General features: G+C 46.7%; 1 protein-coding gene across 1 annotated transcript; it reads left to right on the forward strand.

Moving 5' to 3' along the window:
• The first annotated feature begins 4,091 nt into the window (after positions 1–4,091).
• LOC114084360 (binder of sperm protein homolog 1-like) lies at positions 4,092–13,152 on the forward strand. Its single transcript, XM_027925466.2, has 3 exons — positions 4,092–4,170; positions 12,518–12,649; positions 13,013–13,152. Exons 1-3 carry the CDS (start codon positions 4,092–4,094, stop codon positions 13,150–13,152), a joined length of 351 nt encoding a protein of 116 aa, XP_027781267.1.
• Positions 13,153–21,714: the final 8,562 nt, after the last annotated feature.

Here is a 21,714-nt window from a genome sequence, read left to right on the forward strand (position 1 = left end):
TTGGGGGCTCTGCAGGCAGAAGAAACCCATGTGCAAAGGGCCTGAGGTGGATGGGGGAAGTGGGAGCAGTGGCCTGAGGAGCCCGAGGGGAGCTGGGCAGGGCGGGGCTGGGGCTGCCGAGCTTCCCGCACTCTAAATGCAAGGGGAAGCTACTGGAGGGAGTCCCCGGGGAGAGATGGCGCGTATTAATTTCAACTCCTCCGCCTTTAGAGCACAATCCATGCACCGTTGGACGATCCACCCGTGGCCTTCGCCTGGAGGCTCCACGTTTGTCCGCTGCCCTCCTTGATCAGCCCCCACTCACTGGCCCTTTACTGCCCACTGTGTGAGTCCAGCTCGCCTACCCCACGGGACTCTTGCTCTTGCTGTCCTCTCCACCTGGACGCTTTCTCCCTACACATGTGCAAGGCTTGAAGCTTCATGCCACAAAGGATTTTGTGAGAGTCCAGGAATTGATACTGACGGACAGGCCGGAGTGTTCAGGAGACGACCTGGACCAAGTCAGGGACAGCAACAGAAAATGTCTTGGAGTGGTTCAAGGTGATCATTAAGCTGGAAGGCCACTCAGGGAGCCATACACCGTGTCTGGGACATTCAGGTGAGGACCAAGTTGTTCTTTGAGCACTGACACATTCAAACACCTGGAGGACTCTTCGTCCCAAGCCATGGGTACGTAGTACTGGCACCCTGCCACCGCCATCGCAGGTGTCCTGATGGGTTTGGAGAAAACCACTCAGACACGGGTGCAGCTTTCCCAGTTACCAAGTGACACAGAGTAAACTCCTCGTCAAGATCATATGATACAGGCAGCAGGTCCTGGTCAGCACTTTGTCAGTGGCAAAGGGGAGCCTGCAGACCTGGGGTTGACTACCACCTATGGAGGTGGCAGAGAGACAAATGTCACCCCTCCTTTAGACCCTTTACCACCTACAGCTTCATGTTTATGTTCCTGCCTCGTCCCAAGCCCTCATACCCTCACCTTAGTTCATTCACTAACCTCAAACGCTGTTTCTGCCTTTCCTCTCAAGATTCAAATTCAACGAACAACTTTCTGCTTAGGTCCTGAGATCCAGGCAGGCAGAACACTGTACTCTTCAGAACCGCCGGCCCCGGAGCGGGACAACTCGGTTTTAAGGCTTTGCCTGTCACTCCCTTTTAACCTGAACTAAGTTACTCCATGTTCCAGGTCTCAGTCCCTCATCTGTAGAAAGGAGCTAATGATGGTGACCAGGGCTGGTGCCTGAGGATGTTAACAGGAGGGAGCCAAAGGTGTTTCAGGAGGTAGAGTGGAGCCCAGCTCCCACCCTGGACATCCACCCTAATCCCTGGGACCTGTGCTCGTGCCTGGTTCCCAGGTAGAAAGGACTTTGCAGGAAGAGACTCAGGACCTGGAGATGGGGAGTGATCCCCCAGGGTCTGCAGAAGCAACGCAGTCCTGCGGGTACCTTGATCTTAGCCAGGGAGACTGTTGACCTAGAGAACTGCAGGAGAAGGGCGAGTTATGTCAGGTAAGTGTGTCTCCGTGTGCTTTGGCGGGTGCAGGACACAGATGCACACAGAAGGGTCTCCGAACACTGCCTGGCACCTGGAATGTGCTTAGTAGACACCAGTCATTACTGTTTTCACCGTCACTGCTCCTGTTTGAGTCAGTCATCCTGAAGGTGTCCAGAAACACAGACCCCAGGTCCTAGGCAGGTCGTGTGGCTCTGAGCAACAGGGTTCATGGCTCAGAGTCTCCATTTCTCTGACTGGTACACCTTGGCTGAGAGTTGCCTAGATATGATCTCCAGCCCATACACGTGACCTTGAGCATGAAGCAGAAAATGTTCTGTTATCAATTTATTTTTCTATATATCAGACTACTGAAATCCATCCCATAGGATCGCTCCAGGAGCTAGATGATCCTGTATAGACAGAGCTCTCGGTATGTGGGGTGGGGAGTGTGTTCAATACATAACAGTAGCTCATGTTCATTGAGCATGGCTGTGTGAGTTGATTGTGTTTCCTTAATAATTTGAGTTTGTTTAATTATTATTTAATTCTCGGGAACTCTAAAGACATGCCAATTGCAGGAGACCCTGAGATTCAAATGTAGCTGAACGAGGTTACTTACAATAGGAATAACCAGAGATAAACACAATGGTAACCATTGGAAAATTGGTCAGATAAGTTTTTCTTTCACCTAGGTTGACCAACAGCATGATGCCTTCAAATAAAATGAGTTCACCCTGTGTGTTCTGTATGAAATAAAGAGAATATTAAATGAGAGATACAAAAAAGAGAGTATATCATGACACTGTTTGTATGTATAAATATCTGTGTCTATTTTGGAACCATGGAAATACTTATCGACTCCTTAGATAAACACTGGTTGTGCACCTGGTATGTGATACTCCCAGTTAACCGGGAAGATGAACTTCCTGCTCATCTGAGGCTGATAAAGGGTGGAGAACTCAATAGGCAGTTCATCCACTCCAGTTCCCCTTTCTTCTCTTTGCCGAAATTCAGGACACAGGAAGGTTCCATTGGCCTTACATAATTCATATAATCTACCCTAACTCACTCCTCAAGTTTCTTAACTAAAAAAGGAATCTTCCCTAAGGCCCCCTTTCCCACTTTCTCTAGGTTTTCTCTCCCAGATCCAATATGGCGGCCACTAAATACATGTGGCTCTTGAGCTCTTGAAATACGGGCTCCAAATTGTCCTGCGTTGTAAGTGGATTCTGAAGGTGAAGGTGAAGTAGAAAGAATGTAAATTATCTCAGTATTTTTTTTCCTATGTGCTAAGATGGTAATAGTTAAGATATCATGGATTCCACAAAATATATTAAAATAAATAGCACTTGTTCCTCCTTGCTTTTTAAAGATATGACTACTCTAAAACTTAAAATCATATACGTGGCTCAAGTTTCATTTTAGTAGACTTCCTTCCCCATTGTGGAGACCCTCAGAGCCCACTTTTCACACCCTCCCGTGTTTCTGTACCTTCAAGAGAGTCCTTCTTGGCCCTAGATCAATCTCTCACTCTCTCTTCACAAATCCTCTTTAAGGTTCTGCTCCAAGATCTCCAGAGTATGTGGGGATTGGTCAAATGGCTTTGGCCCCAGCCTGACTGTAGGACAAGACAGTGGCTTCCTGAGGAGGGTGCTCTCCAAGTGGCTATTACCAGAAGGCAGTTTGGATGAGATCACCCTGAGGTTAATTAACAATGCCCCGAGATGAACTTGTGCATGTCCGTGAGGACATAAAATTCAGTCATGTATATATTAATGAACAGAGGCGAGGACTGGAGAAGTTTCAGCTGATTAATGAAAGACTAAAAGTCCTAGAATTTTCTATTGAGAAGGCAAACCTGAGAGACCTGAAACTAGGTCTCTGAACTATATTATCCAATTAGTCCTAATTTTAAAATAATATTCTACTATCTGAGAATTTTTAAGAGAATTCCATAGGCCCCCTTCTTGGTTTCTTTCAGGATTTGCCACATTACCCTGGATCCCCAATAGGACCCTTGGGACCTTACCAAGGTCCCAGAGAGATACATCGTGAGTGCTCGCTGATCCCTGATGACTAGCTGCGTGAGTGCTCGCTGATCCCTGATGACTAGCTGCGGGGGAACCACTTGAGTCTCATGACCGTGGCTCTGGCTTGTCTCTATTGAACGCCAGTCGAGTATTTCTTTTTATGTATTTCTTACTTTTCTGGCTGATGGTTAAGTTTCAGGGCAGAAAAAGAGGAAAGAGGAAGAAAAAGAGAAGGGAGGAGGAGGAGAGGTGGAAGAGGAGGAGGGAAGACAGTGGAGGGGGGAGAAGTAGGAAGAGGCAGAGACGGTGGAGAAGAGGGAGATGGAGTCAGAGGTAAGTGATAAGACGGATGAGGGAAGGAGGAGGAGGAAGAAATGGAGGAGGGAGCCCAAGGGGAGGGAGGAGGGGCTTGAGGAATGGGGGGGCGTTGGAAGTAGACGTGGGCGGGGACAAGGAGGAGACTGGGAAGAGAGAGGAGGGGACAAAGTGCAGACAGTGGTTGTGCTGGTTCTCAGGGCTATAAAACCGGGCGGTGAGCTGGTGCCCATCATTCCTTAGAGGAGGAACATGGCCCAGCGCCTGGGGCTCCTGCTGGTGCTGCTGTGTGTCTGCCCGCCTCACCCCCTGGACGGTGTTCCCTATGAAGGTGAGAAGCCACGACAGCGCTGGGTGGGACCTTCCCAAACTCGAGTCTTGCACACGTGCTGCGCCAGGCGACCAAATGGGAGATGCCAGGAGAGTGCGAGTCACCCCGACTTCACGCACCCCGAGAAAGAAAAGGAGCTTTGTCTGTCTTTCAGGCATTTGTACCTAGGAAACATGATCCACCAGTAGACTCTAAAATAGGAATGTTCAACAGATAAAAAATGGAAATGCCAAGGGAAACATCTGTTGGCAGCAGTTGAGTAACTTGATAAATCGTGTCCCCCCTTCACCCTGGTAGATTCCAAAGGCCTCATGTGAAGGTGAAAGGAAACCAATTTTTGTGAAGTCTTTTTTATTGCTTTATCAAAGTCATGTTGCTTTTCCTAAATCTAAGGGGATAATGGGACAAGGGAATTAACTTGGGGTTTGCCTCTTACCATTTGATTAGGATGATGCTTATTTGTGAAACCTTTTTTTTTTTTTATGGAATGGCCAAATGAAGAATATTATACGTATTTTTTATCTACTCTTTAGGACATCTTTGCATTTAAAAGTAAGTGAAACAGTGCTCATAAATGTTTTAAAAAACAAAATAAGAAAAAGGAAGGAAAATAGGAAGGGAGGGAGGGAAAAAGGGAGAGAGAGATTGAAAAGATGCTCTCAACCTCACGTGGTTATTGCACGCCCGGCAGCTGGAGTTTCTACTTTACACCAATTGAAAATTAACACTTTTTGACTTGGCCACAGGTTTCATCTTTTTAAAGTCAGAAATCCCTTTCAGACCTGTGTAAGAAAGAGAATGTGTAAGTGATAAAAGCTGGTTCAGGGGTTCCTAAAACTTCTCCACTTCCAGTGTCTGTCCTCCTGAATTGTGGATGTCTTATTTTTCCCCAAAATCTCATCTCGGTGCTCTTCCAGACCCCTAGTGGTAAAGCATTTCTCAAAACAATGTGTAAGAGAATAAAAGCCCGTTGGTCTTGGGCGCCTTGGCCTGTATTCTAGATGATGGCAGAGCCCGTCTGCTTTTGACCTGCAGGACTGCTGCTTGTCCAGAGCCTTCCTCTGGTCTCTCATGGCCATCTGCTTCCTCATGTTACTAGAGCCTTGTTGCTTTTTTTTTTTTTTTTTCTTGCACAGGGTATTGAAGCCAGGGGCACTTTTCCACTGAATTACATCCTCAGTCCTTTTCATTTTATATTTTGAGTAGGGGTCTTGCTAAGTTGCGTAGGGTCTCACTAAGTTGCTGAGGCTGGCTTTGAACTTGCAATCCTCCTGCCCTCAGCCTCCCGAGCCGCTGGGGTTTCAAGTGCTCCACCATGCCTGGCTTAGGCATGTTGTCTTTTGAGCCACTGAAGTGCACACTGCAAGTTTTGTTGCTGGTTGTAGTCAGTGCAGGACATAATGACCATGTCCCCACAGCAACCCTCCTAAGATAAGTAGATGCTACCTGGAGTAAGGGGCATTCTGATTTTGGAGACTACAGACCATGAGAAGCATTGTATTTTAGCCCCTTAGCAGCAATAACTTGGTAGGTTTGGGATCTGCTAGGTGCACAAGAGATTAAAAGTCATAATATTTTCACTCCATTGCCGCGGCTAGCAGGAAGACAGAGGAAAGAGTCCCTGTAGGCTAGGGGCAAAATCATCTACATTCCTGGCCCAGAGAAGAGAAGTGATTGAACTGGCAAGGTCTCACAGAGGGCTCGGTTGAGTGATCTTGTTCCAGAGATGAAAATCTGATGTGTTTAAAATGTAATTTCTCGACTGTTCCAAGGTGTTAGGTTGTCTGAGGGACTACAAGAGTGGGGTCTCTGCAAGGGACCCACTGGGCAGACCCGGACCTGCTCTATGCACCCCAAATTCTGGGATTGTCATCATTTCAGGCTCCTGTGTGGTAGGACCACTCGCCCGCCAATCATTTAATTTCAGCAAAGGTTTGTGCTAAAAAGTGAGCCTTACATTACAAGAACCTGTATTATTTTATGGAGATGAAGATGGATGATAGCTCAGAGCTGTCCTGTGTCCCCATCTGCCCAGAGCTGAGGGCTTCTCTTACCTGGATTCCACCCTGCTAGGCTCCAGACCAGCTCTTAGGAGGCTGCTTCCCCTCTGGCCTCTCCTGGTTCCAACTGAGCTTCTCATGTGACTTCAGGCAAGGTCTTGAGCCTCAGAGGGCTCTTATCTCTCACTTCTGATGTAGGAGGACAATGGCTCTTGCTGCCTTCCAGAGCTACTGGGAAATTAGTTTCTGCCACTAATGTGTTGCTACTATCGCTATTACTGTGTGACAGCTACTATTACTATTTAAAAGGTGGGATATGTATTGAGATTTAGTATAGGTTGAAATCCCTTACCCAGAATGCTTGGGGTGTGGGATGTTTCACTTTTCATATTTTGGAATATTTGCATATGCATAATGAGATATTTTTGGGGTGGGAACCAAGTGCAAACATGAATTTCAGTTATGTTTCATATTCATATACACTTTACCCAATAGCCTAAAGGTTATTTTCCTCCACATTTTTAATGATTTTTCACACACACACACACAAAAAAAAGTTGAATGGTGTGGGATTTTCCATTTGCAGCATCATGTAGATATTCGAAAGTTTTGAATTTTGGATTATTTCAGATCTTGGATTTTCAGACTAGGCATGCTCAACCTGTGGTTAATCTTCACAGAGTGAGTCTGTCTACTTTAGATTTCTTATATACAGGACATCATGCAGTACTTGCCTTCTGTGGCTGGCCTCTTTCACTTGGCGTAATGTCCTCCTGAATTTGACAGCTAAATGGCAGGACTTCCTATTCCTATTCTAAAATCCCCTTTTACACATATTCCACATTTGAAAAAAATCTTTCATCCACTGATGAAACCCAGGTTTATTCAATATCTAGACTATTGTGAGTACCACCACATGGGAGTGCAGATACCATGTCAAGGTTCTACCTTCTATTCCTTGGGATATATTTCCAGTGTGGGATTTCTGCACCATCCAATGGCCTAGTTTTAATTTTTGAGGAGCCTCCAAACTATTTTTCAACATGGCTGCATCGTTTACATTACCACGCCGTGAGGGCAGGTGAGGGCATGGGGACACTTGGCTATTATGATTAGGTCCATGTCTTTGTTGTTTTCCTTTAAAAAAAAATTAAAACGTTTGTGTTTTTATAAAAGTCCTTGTGCTATTTACCTTCCTCGGGAATCCACCCTTGCCTTAAGCAGTCACCAGTCCTGACCCAGGTGACTTTGGAAAGTTGGGTGGAGTATTTCTGGTTGCCTCCCACTTTTGAACCTCAGCTTGAGAATGAACTCTTGAAAACTCTTGTCCTGGGGTGTGAGATAAGGTCATCTGCAATTTCTACAGCTTGTGCTTGAAGTTGGCTGAAGGGAGCTTCTATAAACAGGAACACATTATTTGGGCTGGTTGTTGTGATGGGCCTGGGGATGGGTGGTGCGGGTCTCTTGGGAGCAGCGGATTGTGTCGGTCAGCTTTCCATTAAGATAGCAAATACCTGAGGAAATCTGCTTATAAAGAGAAAAGGTTCCTTGGGGCTCACAGGGAGGCTTGGGTCTCTGTGCCGTGGCCCCTTCCTTTGGGCCTGCGGCGAGGCAGCGGGATGAGAACCAAGGGTGGAACTCAGCCAGTCGCCTGGTGGCCAGAAAGTGAGAAAGAGAAAAAGGCAGGGGCTGGAGTCCCACTGTCCCCTGGGAGGACACATGCCCATGATCTCTTACTGGGCCTCCCAATGGCAGCAAGCTGGGGACCAAGCTTTTAATACAGGGGCCTCTGTGGGACACTCCAGAGCCCCACTGCGGCAGTACTAGGCACCCCATTGTACCTGTGACCCGAATCCTCACCTCCAGGAGGCCCAGGATGGAGTGGTGTCCCCCACCACCCAAAGTCACCTCTGTCCAAACCTGCGAATGTGACCATGTTTAGAATCAGGGTCTTTGCAGATGTTGTTAGTTAGAACGGAGTCACGATGGATAAGGGTTGTCCCCAACCCAGTGACCAGTGTCCTTACAAGAACAGAACGCAGAGGCCACAGAGGCACACCCGGGGAAGACAGCCCTTGAAGACAGGTGGCGTTCTTCTAGGGGACGCGGCGTCCTGGCGCCACCCGCTGGACCATCTCGGGTCGCAGATTTCCCCTTCCTTCCCTAGACTCCCCTGTTCGTGAAGGAGCTGGCCACTCCAGCAGATGTTCAGGACCGAGATCTACAACTCCCCTGGACCCCTCCCTGCGTCCACCTCTGGGCTCCCAGGGTCCACCCCACCCCATCCCAGTCCTACCTCCCCAACAGCCAGGCCGCGTTTAAAGAGCATGAATTAGATCACCGCCGACTCCTCAAAAAGCTCCTGAGAACCCCGTTACAATTAGAATCCAATAAAGGTCTACAGATCTCGGTGCTTCATCCGACGGATCTCTGCGTCCACCTGCCTCGGATGGGTGGGATGTAAATTAGGCTCTGTTCCACATCTATTGAATCTGAATTTTTAAGAGACTTACTACTGAATCTGAGCCAATTCATTCATATTTTTGTAAAATATAATTCTAGGAAAAGGAAATTAGAAACCCTTACAACCATACCACTAAAAATAAGCACTGTTGAATTTTGGTTAACACCTTCAAAAGTATTATCTTTTTTTTTTCTGGACTGAATATTGGTGAAAAATTTCTGTTTCTTTCATTTTAAATGATAGCTTTAGTAAAATAGCTATTTTTTTTTCCAAAATTGTGTCTTTCAGATGACTCTCCACCACCTGAAGGTAAGTTGATCATAGTTTTAATGTTTCTTTTTAAATTTTGCAATAAAATGTGAAGTCATGGAATATTTATTTTCCTGGAAAGAAATCATATTTTTCAAGAAAACTAATTTTCATTTCCTTATACATAAGTTAAAGTATGTTTCATTTTAAAAATATTTGAGGAAAAAGAAGAGAGGAAACCATAATTTTATTACCAATACTTTTGAGTGAGTAAATAGTTCATTACATACAACTTCAAAATGTGATTTTCTTTTTTGTAAAAATTGGGTTTTATGGGACATCATGAAATAGAGACAGCCCTTTCTCACTGAAAAATAAGGTACAAATATTTCCATGTCTACTGCTTATGTGTTCATCTTTGTTGAGGCCAGAACATCATAAAGCTCATTTACTTAAAATTATCTAAGTGATAGATTTTTTAAGTTGATCCCTATTTTTGAGCTAACATTAGCCATGTAAATAAGCGTTCTGAACCAGGAAAGCACAGGGCTATCTATTGTCAATTCTCATTAGCATTATTGGGGTGGGGCTATAATATATGTGATAGTTAAGAAAGAAATGATCTATAAGCCTGCATAAAAAAATAGGCAAAGTTATTTTATAATAACCCTAGAAACACTAGTTTTATTAAGAAAATTATTAGGAGAATTATTAAGAGAATTTATTAGTTTTATTAAGAGATTCTGGCTCTATGACTGGTTATAAATAAACATGCAACAATCAATAGTTTTTCTCTATACTGATAAGAACCAAATATTAATGAAAAAAGTAGAAAATCTATTTTATATTAATAATGAAAATATTGTAGAATTAAGTCAGGAAAGGGTTAGGATTCATATATAGCAAATGATAAAGTCATCAAAACACATAAAACTAGTTCTAAGAAATAGAAAATTATGTCATATTCTTGTACGGAAGACATAATCCAGTAATAACATCACCTCAAATGAGCATTTTTATTTGATTCCATTTTATATGACAGCCTCTTTAAAGTCTATAAAAAGTAAAATAAATTTCACTTTAAATTTTATTTCTCAGATGCTACAATTCAATTTCCAGAAGTAGAGGGTAAGTCAATAAAAAAAACCTTTCATTATCAGAATTTTTTCTTTTCATTTTTCAAAAATTGGGGGAATCCATGATGTTCTTCTGGGGAAAAAGTCCGTTCCTCTCCTTTTATAAATACATGTCACCCTGAACTTGGGCCAGCACTAAATGTTTATTCTCTTTCATTTCTGCCTGATAGAGAATATCAGATTTTAAAATTTATATAGAAAGAAATCCAATAATGAGAATACTATGAGCAGAAATAACACTGGCGTAGAGAAACATTTTGTCCCACTAGGTATTGAGCATAATGTAAATACTGCATTATAAAAAGCATAGCTCCCGCCTGCAAGGAGTCAAATAATGGTATCAGTCGTGGGCAGTGGTGTTCTATGATGCTTGCCAGCTCCAGAAAGCACCTATTTCCCCACCACGCTGTTCTACTCGCCTCCCATAACCTGTAGCCTGCATCCCAGGATATGTTAGGATTTAAACGTACATGTTTAAACATACAGAAGGTTTATTTCATCCTCCATCTGTCGTGATTAAATATCTGCTTGGAGAAAAAAAAAGAAGGTTGCATTCACCTTTTGAATCCTATACAAAACTAAATTCTTCATTAATCAAACTTCAAATGTAAAAGAAACAAAATCTTTTTTTTTTTTTTCAGAAGAAAATGTAGGAAAACATAGGTATGACCCAAGGACTGGGATGGCTTTTAAGGAGAGACAGCTCATGTGTCGCACAGACAGACATTGCTGAGGTGCCTTCACTCTGCACGCTGTTGAAAGGCCAGAGAAAGGGCACGTGGGTGGGAAAGAGGAGAGGCTATTGTCCCTGGAGGAAACCATACCCATCGCTGTTGGACTTCAGAGATGCTCTTCTAATGGCCTTGCTGTGTGGACTTTTATTATACAGGGGGAAGGGCTTCAGTGCCTAGGGATTTAGGTATGTAGAATGTTTCCTGCAGTATTTACGGTGGAGAGAGAGTCTGCTCCTGGGGAATACTGAGTGCACTGTGGTGAAAACCTCCTCATCGCAGAGCAGGAAGCAGCAGCAGAGAGGATGAGTTAGAGCTATACACATGAATCTGACCAAACTGCCCTGTGTCCAGGCATGAAGAGACCACAGTGAAGTCCACCTTTGCACATCCATTCAAGATGAATTTTAAAGAACTATAAATAAGTAGAAGGAGACCAGTCAAGTAGAGGGGAGGGCTGAGGGGAGGGAGGGAGGGGGAAGTACTGGGGACCAAAATGGAGCAAATGACTCTCCATGCTTGTATGACTATGGCAAAATGAACCCCGATATTATGTATGACTGTAGTGCACCAATAAAAGAAGTTGTTAATCATGCTACCGAAGGGTGCAGAGAAAAACAGATTCCTACAATGTGTTGTTGGAAACTTAAGTTATGGGTGTAAGGATAGTAAAAATCCATCTCTGTGTATTGCATTGTATATATATGTTATATGGTTTTACACACACACACACACACACACACGTGCTGTGTGGGTTTATAGGTAATGCAGTTTTTATTAGTGCATTATAATTATATGAAAAAGTGGGATTCGTGATATATTCATACATGCACATAGCGTAGTTTGGTCAATTTCATTTCCAAATATCTCCTCTTCCCTCCTCCCCTCCCCATCAATTATTTACCTCCTTCAGTGTGTGTGTGTGGGGGGGTTGTTTCAGCATTCCCACAGATGCCAGAATCTGAAAATGTCAAAGCCCTTACATAAAATGGTTCTGTATTTACATATAACCATAAAGCTTTTGCAATCTTCCCATATGAGTTAAATCATCTCCAGAATATTTAAAATACCAAATGCCATGTTATATCGTTGTTACACTGTGTTTTTAAGGAATAATGACAAGGAAAGTCTGTGCATGTGCAGTACAGACACAATTTTTGTTTTCCTGAAAATTTTGGACCTGGGCCTGGTTTATCCACATGTGTGGATCCCAGGGATGTGGCAGGGAAGGAACAGAAGAAGCTGAAGAAAAAAGATACCCAGTGTGTGGAGACCTGCTTGGTAGGTAAATGCCTGCATTTATGTTTCTACCTTAGGGCAGGCTTCGGGGTCTAGAGCCAATGCTAAGCAAGACTGAATTTACAGCCAGGTGCCCTGGGCAAGCGTGTAATCCCAGTGACCCAGGAGGCTGAGGCAGGAGGCTGAGGCAAGAGGTGCAAGTTCAAATGTAGCCTCAGCAATTTATCGAGGCTGTAAGCAACTCAGTGAGACCCTGTCTTTAAATTAAAAATATAAAAAGAGTTGGGGATATGACTTAGTGGTTAAATGCCCCTGGGTTCAATCCCTGGTACCAAAAAAAAAAAAAAAAAGACTGTGTTTACAGACATCCTCTGGGGAATAATTAAGTTATTCTATGAGTCTCACCATTGCATGGCCCAATCACCTTCCGCAGAGCTGTGGCCGTGGCCCTGACCCCAGGAGGATGTCACTTCACTTCCTAACCCCCATTAACGCTCCCAGAGAGATGAGGCACTTTGTTTTCTCTAGATGGCGAATGTGTCTTTCCATTTTGGTATAAAAATAAACTATTCTACGACTGCATCAAGTACGGTATGAGGCACAAGTGGTGCTCCCTGAACAAGACCTTCGAGGGCCACTGGAAGTACTGCTCCGAGACAGGTGAGCGGGCGCCTCCACCTGTGTCAGGGCTTCAGGGAGGGCCCAGGAATGTTCTGGAACAGAGCCCAGACCCTATTCAGCTGTGAAAATAAAGGGAGCGCAGTTCCTGACAGTGTGAAAATCTCCTGGCACTAGAGACGTGTCAGGAGCCCTCCCAACCATACGCTCGTGGAAAGAAGCTGGAACCTCAAAACTGTGGGGTGCAACCCCCCAGGTCTTTCCTCCTATGCAGTTGGTGCAGTGGGGCAGAGTGGAAGTGAGTGTGTGTGTGTGAGTGTATGATGGTGTGTACGTGTGTGAGTGTGTCAGAGTCTGAGAGTGTGTGCGCGTGTGTTTCCTCCTCGGACACCTCTCTCTCCGCAGACTTCGCGCCCTGCGTGTTTCCCTTCTGGTACGAGCGTTTGATCTACTGGGAGTGCACCGATGATGGCGATGACTTTGGGAGAAAATGGTGTTCGCTGACCAAGAATTACAACAAGGACCAGGCCTGGAAATACTGCTGACCCTGGTGAGATTCACCGGAAGAGGAGGCTGGAGCTCAATCTTTCTCATTGGAAATAACTTACAGGTTGACTGGGAGAGGGGGACGTGGGATCCTCTTTAAAAGATTCTTTTTTCCCTGGGATGTGAATTGTAGGTGATCTGATTATGAATTACTCGGTGTTTTAATTATGAATTATGGGGTTTTCATAGGGAGATCTGTGTTCTATCTTCAGCACTTTGGCTTGCTGAGTAAAATTAGGCCCTTAAAAAAAATAATAAGTGCCTGGATTCCGGGTGGTGGTGATGGGTCCTGTGGGTTCCCCCGTTGCCCTACGGGCCCCTCCGGGGGCCGATGATCATGGGAGATAATGCTGTGCGGGGGACAGGGGGACAGAGGGAACCTCTGTAACTTGCACTCTGTTTTTCTGGGGACTTAAAACAGCTCTTAAAAATGGGGTCTATTAAAAACACAAAGTGAGGTCAAGTTCTAGGAACCCCCCTGGCCCCTGCGGCTGCTCCTGGTCCGCTTTACCTTACATTCAGCCCAAGTCAGCACCTCTCTGGCCCTTCCCCTCCCAGCGCCATTTGTGCCTGAGGAGGAAACCAGGGCCTGTGGACACAGCCGTCCACCTGAGGGAGTATCAGCAGACCCCCCCCCCCCGCCCCTCCAAGCCACAGAGGGAGAGGTGGGGCTGGGACCACGAGAGCCTCCCTGGACAGCCATGAGAGCAGATGTCACTCCACGTTGAAAATGAGAAACAGCTCAGGGGAGTCAGCAGTGGATCTCGGGTGAAGAGGCCCCTGGACAGGGAAGCTGTTCTTGGAGGCCTGTGGGTGGCGGCACTCTACCTGTCTCCTGCTTCACTCAGAGCCCAGGGTGAACCTGGACCTCCATGGGCCGGGTCCCCAGGGTAACAGGGGAGCTGCAGGAGCCCCGCCGGGAGTGCCAGCAAGGAGACAGGCCCGGCTGGAGGGTTGACAGGCGGCAAGCCCCAGATTCCAGGCCCCTCCTTTGGAAGCCAAATGGCAATCTTCATGTCCAGCCAGACAAGCCAGTTGGCTGTTCTCCCCAGCAGGCAGAGACTCCCGTTCAGCTCCTAAAAGGAAAGTCAAGGAGAAAGCAGAGCCGTGGCTCATCCTGCTGCAGGTGGACAGTCACCCACAGGGCCTGGGCGCTCAGGTTTCTGTTGCTATGACAAAATACCTGAGGGAAGTCACCTCGAAGGAGGAAAACTTTATTATGGCCCCCTGGCTTGGTCCACGGTCCATGGGGTCCCTTGCTTAAGGGCCTGTGACAGGGAGAACTCCACGGCAGGGAGCCCGGGTGGGGCAAAGCTGGCACCTCAGGCAGCCCGTAAGTAGAGTGACGCCAGGCCAGGCCCTAAACCACCCTGCCAAGGGCATGTGCCCAGCTGACCCTCCACCAGACCCTCCCCTAAGGTCCCACCAGCTCCCACAGCACCCGCCCAGGCTGCAGAACCCGGCCTGAGTGAGCCCCTGGGGGACATTTAACATCCAGACCTGACTCTCATCAGGAAACTGTGGTGGCCCCACTCAGAGGCTTCCACTCGTCGTTTCCACTCTGCAGAGGGAGAAGGTCGGTCATCCGCACAAAAGGTGCGTGAGGAGGTCGCGTTGGGTGCAAGGTAAAATGAAAGGAGTCCTAGAAAGGGGCCCAGGGCCTGCTCAGTGACATGAGAAGTGTCCATGTCACATGTTATGTAAGACAGACGACTTCGAGAACACCAGAACCTCGGAGCACCAACGCACCCCGGGTCTGGGGAAAGCTGTGAGCAGATGTAGGTCAGGGGCTGTCCATCACGGCCGCGCATGCGCTGATTCATTGCCAAGTTTCTCATTCGTAGAGACCTTAGTGCACTAGAATGGGGGACCGCGAGTAGCCTGGTCTTTATTTTTAGTATCTGTTCCGATCTGCACAGTGAGCCCAGGTGCTCTTTAGACCTGAGCCACAGGGACCAGAGGGAGTGAGGGGGGTCTTCCTTCTCCTGCTCCTCTTCCTTCCTACTGTCCCCACAGAGGGACACGCAGCCCACACTTCAGGGTGTGTGCTTGCAGGGCTGGTCCACGCCTTGACCCAGACGCCAGCGTTTTGAAGGTCTTTTTAAACATGACCTGATCCCTTGTCCTGTGACCTGATCTTCATTTAGATAGATATTATGGGGATTTTCTTTGTAAATGCATAAGTCCACCTCACCTCTCACCCTGCTTCCACCAAATGTCATAATTTAGAGAAGGCATTCCCCCTCAAAGTATCACAATAGTACTAAATGTTTTGCTGTGAACAAGTGCATGCCACCCTATGCTGATCTTTGAGGGAGGGTGTGAGTTGTGTGGTTCTCACTGGAATAGCTGAGTACCATCTCTAGGACACATGGTATATGCTGGGTATGTGTGTGAAGTTTTCAATTATTGCAAATTATCCTCTATCAGTGTTAGGAACCTGGTGTGTTGGCACACGCCTGTGATCCCAGCGACTGGGAAGGCAGAGACAGGAGGATCACGAGTTCAAAGTCAGCTTCAGCAATTTAGCAAGGCACTAACAATGCAGTGAGACCCTGTCTCTAAATAAAAATACAAAATGGGGCTGGGATGTGGCTCAGTGGTTGAGTGCCCCTGAGTTCAATCCCCAAAACCAAAACCAAAAAAAAAAAAAAAAAACCCTGAAAATGATCAATGTGACATGTTGTGCTTAAATAATGGAATGCAGAACTTATGTGGTCATTAACGTAATCCACAATGATGGATTCAATGACCATGAGAAGAAAACACACCTTCTTATGCTGCCCAGCTCCGAGGCGCCTGTTGTTCTCCTGCTCTGGTAACTCATGAGTTAACTCTTGGGGTAGAGCAGACCTCCCATTAGGGAGGCAAAGGGAGGACTCACCATGGAGGGGAACTGATGGGTTTTGGGTCTGTGCAGGGTGAGTTGGGCTGTGTTCTGACTCGCTTCTTTGTTTCTGCACAGCTTCTAGATAATTCTTGGTGTTTTCACAGAGACAGAAGTTACATATTCATCAGCTGCTTCCTTTCCAGTCCTGACCATTTCTGATTAATAAAGATCGATTGCTTTTCCATGTAGATGACTTGTTGTCTTTGGGAGGGGAAGTCCAGCCAAAGGTCAGTGGTGACAAACATGCTGCTGTGGGTGGGGACCCAGCCCGGCTGCCTGTGGGGAGCAGCTTGCATTCAAATGAAGATGCTGAAGAGCTGCTAAAGTGCAGTCTTGTCCAGTTAACTAGATTCCCTCAGAGCTCCACGCTCCCCTCTCAGAATTAAAAAAAGCTTTTCCAGTTGAAATAGAATAGACATTTCCAAACCGCTGGTGGACTTTACTTGGCATGGGACCATTTTGAAGTGAGAACTTCAGTGCCATGTCATATAATCATGATGTTGTCCTCCATCACCTCCGACTCCCACCAGGACCTTTTCACCACCCAGGGAGACCCTGCACCCCTTCGGCTGTCTCTCCCCACCTCCCCTCCCTCCAGTCCTCGGTGACCACAGACCGGTGACCACAGACCGGCTTTGCAGACTTGGGATGTTTCCTCTGAAAGGAATCTTACAATGTGCGGCTTTTGTGCCTGGATTTTTCTCTCCCTCTAATGGTTTTGGGATTTGCCCACGTGGCAGTGAGTGTGAGTATCTTGCAGTTTTTCACGACTGTGTTCCTTGCGGTGACCAAAATACTGTCAAGAACAACTTAAAGGAGGAAGTTCCATTTGGCCTCATGATTTCAGAGGCTCCATCTACGGCTGGTGCTGACTCCATTGCTCTGGGCCCAAGGGGAGGAGGGTGGGAGAACCCGGTTCTGCTCATTGCATCCAGGAAGCAGAGAGAAAAATCGTGTCCAGCTGTAGGGACGATGAACCCTTCCAGGGCGTGGCCCCAGGGACCCTCCTCCTCCATCCGGGCCCCACCTGTCTACAGTGGCCCCCAGTCAGTCCCTTCAACCAGGATGGACGGATTGGGTCACAGTGTCATAATCCAGGCATCCCACCTGGGAACATTCCTGCATGAACACAGGAGCTTTCAGAGGACACTTCACATCCAAACCACAACAGCAGCACTCCACTGTGTGCAGATGGACACACCAAATCCAGTTCTCCTACTATTTCCTGTTGTGATAGTGGAGAGAGATGCTCAAATCCATGCCAGGTCGTGTAAACTTCTCTACTAATCATAAACTATGCAGGAACTCTGATGCACTTAGTAGGAAGACCCTTGGTTTTATTCAAGATTTTTTTTCTCTCTTCTTATCTCAGTTGCCTTTGTTTTCCTTTCTCTTTTCAAGGGAAAAAAACCTGCTAAATTTCATGTAGGTCAATAACATTAGAAATATTTTCACTGGCAAAATTAGATTATATCATGGCAGCAAATTTAAAGTTTATGCTGGGGAGAAATGTGGAAATCAATCCCAAATAGCATGCTTCAGAAATATGCTGCTTAAAAATACCAGGATTCAATATATTTTCTATGTGTTAGAATCTTTCCAGATGAAGCTATTTCAAGTTCAGCAGATCAAATGGAAAAGCAAGGAATTCTTAACCTAAGTTAGTGGTTTTATTTCCTTTTTCATTCCACAGGCTTCTCCTAAGACTGGAGGGAGGGGCTTGTGAATTCTTTAACCTACAAACTAAAAACCCATTAAAAACCTGAGGCAGAAGTAATGGATATGAAATTTGATTTTATTCTATCTACTTTCTTGGTCCCAACAACTTGGTAACCTTTGGCAATGGTGACATACTGGGAATGACATGGATTTCTAAGGAACTGTATTTTGAAATTCTGGCCACTCATTGGCCGTTTTCATCAATAAAGTTACGCAAACTTGTTTTGTATATTTTGCTTTCTCTGATTAAAATTAATTATAGTGGTATTCTTCTCTTCTATAAAACCTAGTATGTTTTTGGAGGTCTTCAAGCAATGTGACCAATTTTTACTGAAACATCACCTAGCAGTCTGGTAAGGCACTTCCTTCACATTAACTTCTGATCCTGATGATTTATTGCTATGAACATCATCAAAACTATATCAAAAACAAGTGTATAGCTATGGCTGGTGGCACTTGCCTGTAAGCCCAGCAGCTCAGGAGGCTGAGACAAGAGGATCACAGGTTTGAAGCCAGCCTCAGCAACTTAGCGAGGCTGTGGTGGCTGATGTTAGGTGTCAACTTGACTCGGCTAAGGGACACAGGTAGCTGCAAGTATATTTCTGGGAATATCTGTGAGGTGTTTCTGGAAACCTTGGCATTTGAGCAGTTGGCTGAGTGGAGAAGACCTGTCCTTGATGTGGATGGGGACCAGCCGGTCAGCTGAGGCCACAGAGAACAACCCACAGAGGAAGATAACCCAACTCATGGAGCTGGGCACCCTCCTTGAACTGCCCTGGGACGTCAGAACTTCATGCTCTCAGTCTTTGGACTCAAGAACTTGCACCATCTCCTCCCAGGTCTCAGGATGCTGGCCTTGGACTGAGGGTTGCGCTGTGAGATTCAGTGGATCTGAGTCCTTTGGATTAGGACTGAGCCCGGCTGGCAGCTTGCAGAAGGCCTGTTGTGGGAATTCTCCATAGTTAGGTGAACCAAGTCCTATAGGGACCCCTCTCTCATATATCTATATCTCTCTGTGTGTGTGTATCAGATTTTTCACTGCTCTGACTAGAACAATTGTCAGGGAGGAAAAGTTTATTTGAGGGCTCACGTTTTCCGAGGTCTTAGTCCACAGAAGGCTGGCTCCCTCCCCAGGGCTCGAGCTGAGGCAGAACATCATGGCAGAGCAGGGGCAGAGGAACCAGCTCACGTGCAGATCAGGAAGCAGAGAGAGACTCCACTTGCCAGATACAGATGTACCCAGAGCCAAGCCCCAATTCCCACCTCCTCCAGCCGCACCTGACGACTTCAGTTACCTCTCAGTTGATCCCTATCAGGGGTTAGGTCACAGATTGGGCTAAGGCTCTTGTAGCCCAATCATTTCATCTCTGGACCTTCTTGCACATGAGCTTTTGGGGGACCCCTCACATCCAAACCATCAGTGCATGTGTGTGTCCCATTGTTTCTGTCCTTCCGGAGAACCTTGACTGAGTTACCAAGGGCATCTTGCTGATGTGGCTGCATCTGTCAATATTCACTGTATTTCAAGTTAAAACTCAGAACCAATTAAAGGCAGGATTGCCACAAGAACACATCTTATCAGCCCCCAAGGATGATATCATCACATGTCAAGTAGCACCAGGGACACTCCCTGCAGGCCCAGGAAAGAGCAAAAGTGAGAAGGACAAACAAGCCCTCATGGGACTGTGACAACCATGTAGACCTAATGGTCCTCAGGGAAAACATCCCTCCACGGACCCTGGACCCCACCTGGAAAACTCCCGACAGGGAGAACCATTATCAGGTGGTGGGACCTACCTCCCATCAAGGGTCCACTCTGAACACCTGCATTTCTACAAGGCCCAGCACTTCCTGTGGGGACCCTTCAAAGCCTTTGTGCCAGGACAGCAAGAGGGCGGAGTGGGAGAGGAGGCCCGTGCCCTTGCTCCGCTGTTTGGAATTAGAACAACAGGATTATGGCTTCATAAGGAAGCGTCTGGAGAAAAATCGAAAGTCAATAACTGTCAGAGATTCAGAGACGCCGAGAGATTGCGGCAACGTGAAGGGAGGATATAAAGTAATGCCCCTGAGGCCGGCAGTGGCAGAGGTGTCCTGTCACCACGGAGGGAAGGGACAACACAGAGGGCAATGGAAACACTGGACATGTTGGGTCTATAGCTCCTGCGGGGGGGAGGTCTGCGCCCAGCTGATGTGCAGACGCTCAGTGAGCTGGGGATCCACGTGTGCCCCAGGGGAGGAACTGAGCAGGAGACCCCGTGGGAACCCGAGAGGCCCAGCAAGTACTGCTCTGGCCTCAGGGAGTGCTAACTGCATGGCCTAAAGGGCCCCAGTCAGATCCCAGTCCCACAAGACACAGGGAACAGAGGACCCGGGAGGTTCATGACAGCGCCAAGAGGAGAATGCTACCTGCTGTCCCTTGGAGTCCCCTGGTGCAAGCCACCAGGGAAGAAGGGTCAGGGAAACAGATCAGGTGGTGTGGTGGCCTGGATGACAGGAGAGGGCACCCCATGTTCTTTTGAGATCTCTGGAGGGAACAACCAGCTGAAAACCATATTGTCCTCAGGGAAGTTGATCCCATGGAGTGATTACATTCAGGAACGGAGACTGGGAAATTCATATTTGGTAGGGGAGCAAGGGTCGGGGAACCTGCCATGCAGCATGCACCCAGAGAGGTCTGTCACCATGCCCTGACCAGAGAGCCCCCAAAGAAGCTAGAACGCCAAATGCCTTGCTGAGATTGGCACCTCCTCAGCCTGGTCTGCAGGATTGGATCACTCTGGAATAGATACACAAAACACAGGTCCAAAGTTCTGTTTTTGCTTGTCTCCAGCAGGTAGAATTCCCAAACAGATCTATGCACCACAACCAGCCAGGAAAAGCCACCAATCTAAGACACCGGGACCAAACCCAATAGAAGGTTCTTCCAGTTCCATTGCCCTGAGCTGGTGAGCAGGAAAGTGGAGAGCCATTTCAACCAGCGACATTCCCGTCAGCTCCAGCTCACAGAGAGGTGCAAATTACAAAAGGAGTTGGGTTCAATATCCCCCAGCCCTAGCTGGACCTCAGAGGCACATAACCCAAGAAGCAAGGGACAGAGCACGACCTGAAAGGGTACAAATACTCAATTTAGCTCCCTCTGTGGAAAAATTCAAGCCTTTTAATTTAAGAATTTTCATTTCTCCTTCTCTTTCTTTTTGATGATTAATACCGGTCGGTGATGCAGGTTCAGCTCTGGCTACAGGTGCTGAGTGACTCAGGGTACACATCCACACCTTTCTGGGGTTTTTCCTTTCATCATTGATTTTCCTTATACATTTCATTGCATTCTTTTTAAGAGGTAGTGGTTGGTTTCCTGAGTGTTTTTAAGGGTCTCTATCTGTTTCATGTTGGGGTGGTTCCTGGTGCTGTTTTCTCTGCTGGGTCTCCTCTCGCCCTCTAGTACAAAACAGCTTATTCTCCTGCTGACACTCCCTCACCTCCTCCCTCTTAGCCCCTTCATGAGCTACCTTGCTTCCATTTTCTCTCCTCTCACCTCTTGAATAGTCCCACCTCACACCCCAACTTCTTTACTCTTAATGAACTACAGTTTTAAACATCCTTTCCATCCATGCAGATCGCCCCTTTGGTGGATGGAATGAGGTGGTTCAGGGAAAACCACACCCTCATGGCAACTCCCCAAGGGTCACTCTGAAGAGCAATTGAGCACCTGCAAGAGATTCCTCAAAGCTGAGAAGACTGAGGATGCTTTGCCTGAAACAGGTTGTTTGAGCCACAGGAAAAGGAGCCGAGATGACACCAGGGGAGGGACAGAGAACTGAGACCAACATAAAATCTCTGGGATGTTATAAAAGAGTTCTAAGAGGAAAGTTTATAGCATTAAGGGCCTCCATCTAAAAAAAAAATAGAAAGATCCCTAATATTCTAATGTTAGGGATCAAGACACTAGACCTCA

This window comes from Marmota flaviventris, chromosome 18, assembly GCF_047511675.1.
Source record: "Marmota flaviventris isolate mMarFla1 chromosome 18, mMarFla1.hap1, whole genome shotgun sequence".
NCBI classification, from domain to species: Eukaryota; Metazoa; Chordata; class Mammalia; order Rodentia; family Sciuridae; genus Marmota; species Marmota flaviventris.

Bases quoted from the DNA above. Each gene is read 5' to 3' on its own strand.
- LOC114084360 (XM_027925466.2), top strand. From the start codon at position 4,092: ATGGCCCAGCGCCTGGGGCTCCTGCTGGTGCTGCTGTGTGTCTGCCCG. The intron at 4,171-12,517 runs GTGAGAAGCCAC...TGTTTTCTCTAG, and splicing joins GGACGGTGTTCCCTATGAAG to ATGGCGAATGTGTCTTTCCA. The intron at 12,650-13,012 runs GTGAGCGGGCGC...CTCTCTCCGCAG, and splicing joins GAAGTACTGCTCCGAGACAG to ACTTCGCGCCCTGCGTGTTT.